Source organism: Sebastes fasciatus, chromosome 10, assembly GCF_043250625.1.
Source record: "Sebastes fasciatus isolate fSebFas1 chromosome 10, fSebFas1.pri, whole genome shotgun sequence".
Taxonomy (NCBI): Eukaryota; Metazoa; Chordata; class Actinopteri; order Perciformes; family Sebastidae; genus Sebastes; species Sebastes fasciatus.
Window position 1 is genome coordinate 25959485 of NC_133804.1, and position 12748 is coordinate 25972232.

At 38.0% G+C, this 12748-nt stretch overlaps 1 protein-coding gene across 8 annotated transcripts in view; it reads right to left on the bottom strand.

The window, feature by feature from the left end:
• Positions 1–5614: 5614 nt before the first annotated feature.
• Positions 5615–12748, bottom strand: part of gria2b (glutamate receptor, ionotropic, AMPA 2b) — a 58155-nt gene continuing 51021 nt past the window's right edge. Inside the window, exons 12-16 of one of the 8 annotated variants that reach the window (XM_074649179.1) lie at positions 11791–11989; positions 11126–11373; positions 9699–9813; positions 7465–7599; positions 5615–6825 (exon numbers count right to left, since the gene is read on the bottom strand). In XM_074649179.1, the coding sequence (XP_074505280.1) occupies positions 6661–6825; positions 7465–7599; positions 9699–9813; positions 11126–11373; positions 11791–11989 (862 nt within the window). In that variant the 3' untranslated portion in view covers positions 5615–6660. Of the gene's footprint in view, positions 6826–7350; positions 7600–9032; positions 9209–9698; positions 9814–11125; positions 11374–11790; positions 11990–12748 lie in introns of those variants that run through there. The other 7 variants (XM_074649181.1, XM_074649180.1, XM_074649182.1 and 4 more) reach the window with 7 other exon arrangements.

Consider the following 12748-nt stretch of genomic DNA (forward strand, 5'->3'; position numbering starts at 1 on the left):
CCCATAAGCACACTTGATTACACAAAGGTGGTGAGACTGATTGGTGGAATGATAGTATCGCTCCTGGGGAATGTAACTTCAATAAGTCATTTCCACATAGAAGAAAAACAAAAGTAGTATCAAAGGTTGGTTCACTTTCTAAAGCGAGGCACCAACAACATACATATTCATGATATTTGCAGAACTAGTTACCTTAGTGCTGATAATATTACTCCAAAGTTCAAAAGCAATAAATGGCAAGAAACCTCAGGCTGCAGTTACTCTCATAAAGGAGCAAAATGTTTGCAATGTGGCCATGGGACAGTCCTAACCTTTAAAAAGTCATTGGTCTTAAAGTAAAGGCTAAAACTACAAAAAGCTGGGTTGATTAAGGTTATGCAAATTTCTTTATTTTGCAGCAATATGGTGCTTAAATATAAAGGAGCTTGTAAATTATTCAGTGGAAATACAGGGCAAGGTGGCCTCTATATAACTGAAATAATTGATGATTTAGTTTACATTTGTATTCGGCTTTAAGAAACATGTATTACTTTTACTAGATAATATATGTCTTTCAAATGGTGGTCTAATTTTGCAGCTAAATCCTTCCATCATTAAAGGACTGAGGATCATAAAGACGTACAATAGGAAGGCTTAATTCTTCAACACCTTTAAGCTGTAACTCTGACACACAACTTATCTACCAAATTCCAACTTTACCGACTTTTCTAATTTAATTTCATCTTATGAGATGATTCATATTCAAGCTAATAATCTTCTGGCCTTTTTCTCGTTTGGAAATAACTCCCAAGGGCCTATAAAAATTGTATTAATCTATGGAAGCATCTTAAATATAGACAGATTTAGCATTAAATTCTAGATATACTGTATATGTTGTGAAATATGAATGCTGGCGATGTGCGCTTGGGTTATCCTTTTATCATAAACACTCTTGCATATCATAACCCTGGCTGTAAACTCTCCATATATCATCATGCCAAAGATGGATATTTTCTTCTTGGCACAGTTCTTTAAAAAATAAACAGCTAAACAGGTTTTTATCCCAAATGCATGTCAACAATAGCAAACACAAAAGGACTGTTGAAGGTGAGACCTGAATTCAAAGAGTTGTCCACCCGGCAAAACCCTCACGATACAGTATGTTTAGGCTGACCAGATGTGTCCACTAACCGTGAGCCATCTGATCCAACTCAACACCAGATGGTGAGCAGCCCCTCTCTTCTGCGCTAGTGTTTAGATCAGGTTATGTGAGTGGAGTGGAGGTGGAGTATGGGGGTGGGGGGTGGAGCAGAGTGTGATTTTTGCCTGAGGCAAAGAGCGGCTTTTCAGAAAGTCAAAGTGTTTGCGTTTCCTTTCTCTTTAAGATACCGTCCTCCATCCCATGAGTCCAACACATCATATATGCACATTCTACATTGTAATGTATGTAGGCAAGAACATCAAAGATTGAAATTGAAATTTGAATGAACTCAAACAGTGACAGTGAACCCCTAGTCCTCTTCCCAAAGGGAATTCATTTTGGAATCATAGGACCACCTGGGCTACGGTCAAATAGTCAAAACAATCTCGTCCTATGTCTTTTCCTAACCAGTTTCCTTTGACCTCATGATGTTTTCCATCGAGATCAAGGAAAATTGGTTAGGAAAAGACATTCGGACGTCATTTTTGGAAGAAAGTTATGAAGGACAATTCATAAGGACTCAGGAAAAATCAACTGCGGTGCTAGAAAAGGAGTAGGCTACAATGACAAACTCAATGCTGTACAATTAAAAGGAGGATTCATGTCCAAAACAGACCCACACTTCTTAAGAAGGATGTTTTAGTGTATTATAGTGTATTAAACAGCGACGGCAGATGTTATTGACAGCCGAATGGTGTGTCACTTTAAATGTTGCTGCCACAAGGAATTGTGCGATAGCATGATCTTCTTTCCTTTCGCAAAGGATGGTCCAGTGCACCCTATGCTAAAGGAGATAAGCAAGGACGCATTGAAGCACCTTTCCTTTACATTTAGATAATTGGACCAGCTCTTATCATGGCTGCCACTTGGATACTTCCAGTATAATTTACACATTAAATTATCAGTGGTGACGTCCTTCATGTGGAACCCCATATTGCAGCCCTGGGAGACTTACTTATTGATAATAGTTGCTTATTGATGACGGTTACTGTGGCCTATAATTCAGCTCACACTCACAAGAACCTATTTATGTCTAAAATTTCAAACAATCGACCTCTTAAGCACCACTTAACCTAAAAAACAAAGAAAATACATAGGGGATGTTTTTTTGTTTGCTGTTCAAAGAACATTGATGAGTGCTGAAGAAATAGTCGATAAAGCATTGAGTAAAACGTGTGCTAGATCTGCAGCCCCTGGGCGACAGTACACTTACTATAAAGGAGCGAGTGTGGACAAACATGATTATAATATGATGTAATTAACTTCAAGGTGATGATGGAAAATTATTACAAAGAACTGGAGAGGAGCATATGGCCTGGGTGGGAGAAAAGAGGGATTATCTTTATGGAGCAGTGGGAAGTCAACCATCTTCATGGAGATATGTGACATTCATTACTGCACAGCAGAAGGAGGGTGGACAAAATAAGACACCTCATCACTCTACTGCTTTAAACTGCTTTAAACTCATGAAGCAGATTTATTCTCCTCCATGGATTGTAACACTCCACAAAGGCTTAGACTTGAGTTGGTGGACAAAATCCTCTATTTACAAAAGGAGTTTTTGATTAAAAAAAATAAATATTTTAATGTGTTTTACAGTAACACAATTGGTATGGTTTAAAATGTCATGAGAGCTGGGAATGCTGCAGGAAATAATTAGATTATCCTTGAACAGAGTAGGAAAACGTTTGCATTGGCTGTTGTTTAAATACCATGTGTTTGATATGACATTACTTTGGGTCGAAAACTGCTTCAATATGTATTACTTAAAAAAAAAAAAAAGAAGAAGGCATTTAAATAATCCTGTCAAAGGATGAACACATTTATCTACATCATGTGAAACTATTGCGCAGATGAAGGCCCTCCACACACCTACACAGGTGTTTTCAGTTATCTGGCTGATCAGACCTCTGCTCAGTGTGAAGTTGGGTTGAGCTAATCCATCTGAGCCACACTCATGTTTTGAAAATATTGCATACAAAAGTGCTAAAACTTCTTCTTTTGCATTGAAAAACCTCAAAAGAGAAGAAGAAGAAGAATCAGGCAATATTGTCCTTGTTACGTTCTTGCCAATAACGCATGTTGAATTGAATTGTGTGGCCCCAGTCGTGGCCAGGGTAAAGATTTAAAGTCGATCATGCAAAGTGAGTTTGTTGTTGACTAGATTTTTAGCAGCAGCAACTATGCTTGCGTGTCAATAAGTTCTGCCTAATTCAGTCTTAGTTGATAAAGCTTTAAATGGGCTGCTGGTGGACTTGTCTCACATTGCAATCGAAGACTGTTGATTGTCAACTTTTGTTTGGGACAGCCCAAAATTGCAAACATATTACAGGGCCTTGAAGCACCTGCACACCCTAAACCCACAAATTCATGCCATGACAAAATGAAGTGAATTTCACTTTATGGTGTGCCTGTCGCCTTAGTTCATTTAGTTTGGTGACGTCAGGATGCTTCACCCAGCCTCAACCAGAGCAGAGGGCTAATCAGCCAGAGAAATTGAAAACACATGTGTGGGTGTGCAGAGCTTTTAACAGGAGAGCTGGAGTGATGTCAATGAAGCACACCTGCACACAATCCTGAGGAGAGGTCTAATCAGGGAAAATAACTCACACCTTTGTGATTGGATCATGTGTGTGTGTGTGTATGTGTGTGTGTGTGTGTGTGTGTGTGTGTGTGTAGGGCCTTCAACAAAACCACAACATAATGAATTTGAGAGATTTATATTTCTCCAAATCTCTTTTTTTGGATGGATCAACTCTTTCATCGATAACATGACACTGTTCTAGGACTGTACTGACATAACGATTAAAGAAATTATGAATCCTCTAAATTAGTTTGATAAACTGATTAATGGGATAGTTTGGGTGTTTTGAATTGTTTGTATGAGGTACTTCTCCATAGTCAGCATGTAACCTGTAGTAGATGACGGTCGACAAGCCCCCAGCATCGAGAAACAGACAGGAGTACCGACACCGGAGCAAAGCAATGTACTGTTGTGGACGGGGATGGCAGAAAAACACATTTTAGTTACCTAAAAGAAAGGCTCACCTAAAAAAAAAAAAAACTGATATCTGTTTAAGTGTACGCTATTTTTAGAATATTTTCCGATGGCGAATAACTTTCACTTCCAGTTCAGTTCCGTGTCGGAAAGGAGAAGGAAAGGGCTGTCTGACTGCAAGGTAAAGCGGTGATAATATTCTAAATATAGCGTACACTTAAATGGATAATGACATTTTTTAAAGTGAACCTTTTTATTTTAGGTGGCTAAAATTTGTTCTTCTGCCGTGCCCGTCGGCACTCTATTGCTTTGCTCCTGTCTCTTTCCTCAAACTGGGGGCGCACCAACCGCCATCTAGTGAAAGTAATACACCTACACTGGATAAAAACCTCATACAACCCCTTAGCTCCTGGTTGTCTGAAAGACAGACCAAACTCACCGTTGGTTGTATTTAAGTAAGTTAACTAATCATGTTTCATCTCATTAAACCTTTCTGTCCATTTAAGACATTTAATTACCACGGTTAAAGAAAAAACCTTTCACTTGTTCTGTGATGATTTCCTCATCCTGAATAAATGACACACGCTCGGAGATAACAAGAGATCAGCCACTTTTATTTAGAAAGAGTCCCAAAAAATAAACAAGTTAGCACACATTCCATATACAAAATGTCAGTGAGAATAGCCTGAATATGCGATGAAATTGATAAGCAACTACGGTATATGTTTCTATTGTTGATTACAAAAACAACAGTGATAATAATAATACAGTTCACCTCCCTTTGTGTTGCAGTAGAGGACTCTTCATAGGTCAATTTCAGAAAATAAAATAAAATAAAATAAAAAGGTGTCTTATAATTAGAAGTGCTCGTCTGTATAAGTTTTGTAAGTAACTTATGGACTGAATAACTGAAACAAATAAATTAAACTGTAGTTTCTGAATAAGTAACCAAATTTAGTATTTAATGGAAGCAGAGTAGCTTTGACACCATAATGAAAAGGGGCTATAATTGTTCATATTCAAACTTTTTATATAAAATATATGTATATATGTATATATTGTATATATGTCTAACATTGTATTTCCAATTTCAAACAATTAACCTCACAACTTCAACATTAAAATGAAAATGCATGTTTGGCAGTAATGAAATAAACGTATGTAGTATCTGCGGCAACAACATGCAACTGGTGCTACTTTATTGTCAGATCAATTCAAAACACATGGAGACTGGAAAACAAAGCGTAAAGGCTATTGTATTAGCACTGTCATTGCCACCAACTGTACACCTAGTTACAAAAGTTACAGAATGTATCATTTACATTCACTGAGATGACAGTGATTGATTATATTAAGACTATATTCATATCTACTGGCACTAGAATTTGGCACTCTTACTTATTTGGCATTTTAAAACCACCACGTAAAACCATGTGGATGTCACTTCAAAATGTGATGCGATAATACCAGACCATACTATTTTTTTTTGTTGTTTTGCATTGATGGCGTGTAAACAGGTTAATTTCCTCTTCAAAGTAGAACAACCCTGGTTCTCGTCAGAAAAAATACAAACAACAAAAGCACTGAAGCAAACAAAGGGACAAAAGAATAAAGCAAAAATCGCTGCACCAACTCTAACAAGAAAAACATAGAAGGATTGATTCCAAATGTCAAGCATTGACATATATTTCATATCAACACCAAATGTTAAAGAATAAAATATACAGGAAAGTTTAGAATAGGAATTAATTACATGATTTCAACATCTCAGCCCCATATGCAATGTATTTGGCTTTAAAAATATGGAACTAGAAGCTGTTTAGTATTTTTTTCTTTCTTAATACTCACAAGATGTTTATATCCAACCAGTATGTAAGCAAGTTTATTTAAAAGCTATTTTGTGAAAATACATAAAAATATTTTTTTTCAATAAACTTTTTTCTAGATTTTCTTAGAAAAAAAAAAAGGACAATTTCACATCTTAATGCAGATGATATCAAGTGTGCTTGAAAATCCTGTTTGGCGGTGGTGGCTACAGAAACAGTGTGTTTTTGACGACATCTTCCCAAGACGCACACACACCCACGCTCTTCACACACACACACTCAGACACACAAACACAGTTGAGATGACTGAAACTCCCAGAAGCAGCCGTTGCCGTCAATCAAGCCCTCGTTTCCGTCTCAGTCCAGACAGTTAGAAAGCGTGATGTCATCAGTATAGAAAAAAAGAGCCTCCATTTTATATTCCGAGATGTAATTCCACCCAGAGAGAGAGACAGGTGTTTTATACGGTGAGAAATAGAGACAGAGAGCAACAATACAAGTCTTTGTGAGACACAAAATGAAGCCTCCATCTCCTACCTTTCCTTTTTCACCAGACAGAGACAGAAAAAGCGCCAGAACAGAAGGAGGGAGGGCAAGGACAAGAACAAAATCGCTCTATTGAAACCATTGTAAGGCACTCAGAAGTTTCTCATTGATCAGGACAGATCTGTCAGGCTGACGTTTAGTCCCATGTCAGGTCTCACGTAAGGGACAGCGTGGACAGCTTTGGGAAACTCTGGAGTCATCACCCGACCATTCTCCCCAGTACTTCCAGTGACGGAAAGTCTCGCTTTGTTCCTCATGGCGTCCCCAAAGGTCATCTAAACACACGAAAAGTCACGTGTACACGCAGACAGCAAGCAATCACAAACATTAACACATTCACACGCATACAAGAACAAGGAAGCAACATGTTAGGTTAGGGTATCTCCACATCTGTAAGCTTAAAAGATTATAAATGTTCAAAAACATGACAATGTAGATGAGAACTTAACGTGATCTCCATGGGTAACACAATGCGAGATTCAAATGATCATGTAAAGGCATTATGCATGGTCATTGCAAGCATTATTGTTGAAATGTGTTACTAGGACAGAGGTATTAACAATCATGGCCATCAACAGTCATACATGAAAATGGTTTCAAAATAGCAAGGAAACTTAAATGGACAAACACAGTTTTAGTCTTTAAAAAGGGGGATATCTCTCTCTCTCTCATTAAATCATAAATCACCATTACATACGATCCTTTGGCCAACCTCTTCATTCACTAACACTGAGGGATGGAACGGATGGAGCCAAAAAAGCGTGCATTTGGGGGGAATTTATGAAATCCTCGTTCCCTACCCCCTAAATTTTTACACTTTCGATCCCATATACGTTGTAACCTTCCTTATAAGTTGCAAAATTCTGTGAATTCTGCGAGGAAGTTGGGTTAATATTCTGTGCATTCTTTGCCACCTTCATTCGTTTCGCCTCGGCTCGGGACTTGTAACAGAACTCAATCAAGGCCACCAGCATGGCCAAACCGAGTCCTCCGACCAGAATGTAGAAGACCCCAGCCACGTTGCTCAGGCTGAGGGCGCTGGTCTTCTCCTGCGGAGTGCACACGAGACAGAGGTCAGCGGCGGGGCAAAGGCCAAAGGTTGAAAGATTTTAAAAAATGTACACAAATAAAACAATCACATCCACAACAAAAACTAAAAATGCACAAAAATGCACCACTATATTTAATATTTCTTTTGACAGCCAATAATATCTAAAAAGCACAGAAAATAACAAGACATAACACACAGGTGCTTTTTTTTCATTTTGGGTAAATTTAAAGCAATGTAGTGGGTAAGGTTAGTACTGTAATCATAATGAAATGCAGCAGCAGTTTGTTTGCAGTGCATATACAGTCTATGTGTTGTGGATCTTATCCGAAATTTGTACTGTAGAAGGACCATTTACATGGGTTGCCCATTACAAAGGGCTAAGCTGTTACAAACGTGCTCAAAGACCTTTACTTATAGACAGAGACAAGAAGGAAGACAGCTTAGTAATAAACCAATTGGGGTCTGACACATACAGTACAGTGAAGTTTTCTTTAGCGTATATAAAACACCCATGTATTCATTTAAGGTGGATGCCAAATGGATACATAGGGCTCTACCTTCTCAAAGTGGTGCACAATATATGTGTGTGTGGAAACAAGACAGCCATAGACAACACAGTTACAGTTACATGTTTAAAAGTTGGGAGTATTTAAGAAGTGACAAGACAGAGGTGAGTATCAATTATCAAGGAAAAGAAACAAGTGCCAACTGAGGAAAGAGAATCACTCAGATCAAAGTGCTTCATTTTTTTTTCACACGGATCATTTCATTAATAATTGATGTAATTGATTTCATGAACACTGGGAAAAAGGGTAGGTGAAGGAACGGTTTGCTATTTGATTTTTTTTTTTTTAAATGGTGGATTTTCTTATAATTTGTGATTAATTTGAAGTGAGAGGTAACTGTTGTCTGTGAAATCAGTGTGAACTCTATTAATAACACACTAAGATCAACACGAGGCCACGCAAATAAAAAGAAAAACACAAGACTCACACAGTACTACACAGTGAAAGACAGTGATACAAATACAACAGAGAGGACATTTAACACCATTGGACACCCTTTATAGATGGTCCAGAGATTAGCCAATCACTGTCAGATTTCAGTATTCAGTGCTGTGAGCGTTTTCCTTTGTGTATAGCTGCGTCCAAATTATTAAATTCATAAATATCTCATAAAAGCTTTTTTGTAAGAAAAAAGCTTTCCATTTCTTTGGAAATTGGGGAGCTGGAAAAAGAGGATTTAACGGGTCATTTTGATAAAAGGAGTGCACATTTCAAGAATGACATTGCATGCATTACTGTATTATAAAATAATATAAATGGTATTAATCATTAGTAAGTCTGCAGGCATTAGTAAATTACATCTTACCAAGGCATCTCATGCTTTGTTTGTGCATTTGCTTGAAATGATTTATCATTACTTTAAATGGGGTCATTCCCACTAATAATTATGAGTGTGCTTGAATCACATAGAACCTGCAGCGACTAACCTTACTTCCAGAGTCCTTGGCTCCACATTCACCCTTATCGTACCACCATTTGTTTTTCAGCTTGTCTAAGACTCCTTGCTCACTGAGTTTCAATACCGCAAGGTTTACTGGCGTTCTTCACGTGGAAAATAACATAAATAACATTATCAATGTTATTTTATGTTATTATTACATTTACACTGATTAAACTTTTTTTTCTGTCTTTGATTCTCTTTCTTACATTTCTTTCTCTTCTTTCCGTTGCAGTGGCGATAGACGTTGATGCGCCATTTGGCCTAAGCAAAAGCGAGTTTTGCAGAGCCAAATGTGCATTAACGTATCGCCTGAAGTAAGCAGCAAGGGCAACAGATATACTGTAGTACAGTGAGCCAATGGGAAGAGGCCAAGCTACTGAGCTCGTGGTACGCATCTTGAACTTTCTTTGGCGACCTGATTGTCGGCTACAGAATGTGTTGGTGATTCAGGTTGCTGAGGGTTGCTGGCTGTGCAGCTGATTCAGCAGGTGACTGGCCTGCTGTCAGTGTGGATTGGGATCCTGTGCTGGTTTGCTGCTTACTTTTGGGAGTTGCAATGAGTTACCCATCACTTTGCTCACTGGGGCTGACCTTGGAATCACCTCCCCCGCTGCCGCACTCTCCTTTGTCGTACCACCATTTGTTTTTCAATTTGTCCAACAGGCCTTGCTCATTCAGTTTTAGTACTGCGAGGTTAACCGCATTTCTTGAAACGATAAAACATACTTGTAAGACAGGGTGAGGCACTTATCAATTGTCTGTCTATCACTCCCTCATTTTAGAGATTAAAAAATAGTTGATTTACGTCTATTACCCCCCTCCCCTCTCATGGTATTTGGGTAGTTCTATCACAAAATAGCTATCTGATATATATAATCAGGATCAAATGTGTGCAACATGAATGTTTGTCAAAGGTGGCAGAGCTTAGCCGTAACACAACAGAGAGGACAGAGTGCTAAGACTAGGGGGACTAGTGGCTACAGCAACGTACTCACATCCACAACATACATATAACAGTGTCTGGCAAGTGACTCCACTAAAAGAGAGACAGCAGAACAGCAGTAATGGGGAAAAAATGGTTAGACCTCATGGAAATATGTCAAAAAAAGCATGCAACATTTCCCAAAGAAATCACCATCTAACCCAACTACCCATAATCTATACTATGTTTAGGGATGGAGGGAGTTTTTGGTGCAACTGATCCAATTGAGGGGCACGCTGAGCAAAAGGCTATTGCTATCTAAATCTATATCTAAATGGCTTCAATAATGAACATTATACAGTGAATATTAAATACATATTGAAACCCAAGCAGTGCCACAATTAACAGTTGGTATACCATTTGTTTGTTACTTCCAATTATTTTCCACAAAGGAAATGTTCATTAAGTCATTAAGAAAAGCGAGTGTACTGCAAGGGTTTAGCAAAAACACATTAAGTAAATATACATTTAACTATACATTCCTAAAATATCTTATCATAAATATGCAAATTAATCAATCATTCAAAGTTAATCATACAAGAAAAAGGGCAGAACAGCAAGGCAAAAATGTTAAGCATATTGAAACATAGAAAAAGACATAAGCTAGGACAGTACTAGACAGAAAGACTACAGGAGAGCAATCTAAATTTAGATTAAATGGGTGAAGCTATAGAAGAGGTTCAAATTAAGATTCAAAATCTTATTAATAATAGTAATTAATTAGAATAGGTCTTAAAAACCTCAGCTGAAATCCAGCCTGGATAGGAGTAATGATTCTCACTATAGTCGTTAACAATAAGAATTTGGGAAACTATTGCAGGGAATTTGTCAAATACTCAAATATTCAAAAAAATGACAAAACATTTTTTTGCAATTTATCGACTTACAATAAATTGCAATGGTGTTTAAAGAATTTGAAGGGGAATGGGCATTACCTCATCTCCTTATACAAACCAGAGACAAATAAGCAAAGCTACATCAGGGTAGGTGGGATACTATAACAACATTGGACACATTGTTATACTATTCCACCCACCTTAATGAGGATCCTTTGGGCGTGGCGATCCCGTAGCCTTTGGAGTCCAGGTTGCCTCCCACCTTCATGGTGTCGCAGGGTTTCCGCTGCTCGATGTACTCGTTCATTGTGGACTCTAGCAGGTAGGCGTACTTCCCCTTGGACTTCCGGACTCTCAGAACCCCCTCGGCTGTGGTTTTCACAAACACGGAGGGCTCCGCACTGCGCATGTATGTCCACATTTTGTCAAAGAGGGCAATTTTTGAGCGCTGTTTGGAAAAAAGACAATGGAAGAAGCACTTGCTGTTAATACAATCAAATTATAAAAGCCTCCATTATTTCTTCCTCCAAACATTGAATGTGATGCTGATATGATTTTAACTCTATAATATATATTTCTTGGAGGTTGGTCGTTTTTTTTTCATGACTTCAAGACTGCTTTGCCAGGTGCAGAGTTATGGCGTTGAAAACTCAATTTTCAGTCCATGTTTTGGGATAAAATCTCACCACATACTGGAATTTCAAGATACTCCTTCAAGGAAGATTTAATTTCCTTCATCAAGTTGTAATTTCAGCTGAGGAGTTTGGTTCACCGAGAAGTGAAGTATGTTTGCATTTCAGCTACTAAAGCTAAAACTTAAAACCTTGTTTCCACAGGTGTAGAATACAACAAGAGTACCTCTTACCCTAAAAAACTCTTTAGTAGAGCCAGAGTCCAGAGTCCCATACGCTATCTCGGTCTGTTTTGCCAGGTCTTCTGCACTTTCAATGGGAGAGACCATCCTCTCGACAGTTAGGAAAGCAGCCAGGTTGGCGGTGTAGGAGGAGATGATGATTAAAGTGAAGAACCACCAAACGCCGCCAACAATGCGCCCAGACAGAGATCTATTGGAAAAATAAATAAAGACATATTCGCTTGTGTTTGTTATCATTCAACGGTTACTTTACACTGTTTTAACAAATCATTCAGCATCAACAAAATATTATGCAACTGCAGTGATGTGGTTGGATGTGAAAACCCATTTCTTGAGGGATATTGTGATGCAAGTGAAGTAATCCACCATGAATTAGTACAAAAGATGGATGTTGTCAGATTATTACAAATTGTTTTAGAAGTAAACATGATGTCCCCCACAAATTAAGCCCCCCTTTGACCCATCAATAACAAATGTCATCTTGATTTGACTTATGACTAAAAATGTTCAGGGGTTAGTAGTTTGATTTCTCTGAGTTTTGTCAAAATCCTACACATTGTAACAAATGCATGAACAAACAAATTAATCTAAAGAAACTTTTCTATTCATACCCCTGATATCATCATAGTTGACAATGATTTGCTGCACCCTCTGCAGTGTGCAATAATATTAAATCTATACTTAAAGTAATATGCTGAGGTTCTGTCTAGGGTTTAATAACATGCCTCCAAGAAACAAACAAGCTCAACAAATGCATAGAGGAAAGACAGCCTTGCTTCAGTTGGAGAAATAAACTAACAATATATTGATGTGGAGTAATGCTGACAACCTTCACATCATCGGGATGAGATGTAGAAGACATGTTGATTCATCTCTGTGGAACACATGACTCTAACCTTACTTACAAGTGTCTGCTGTCACAAGTTATTAAATCTGTATTCACAAAACT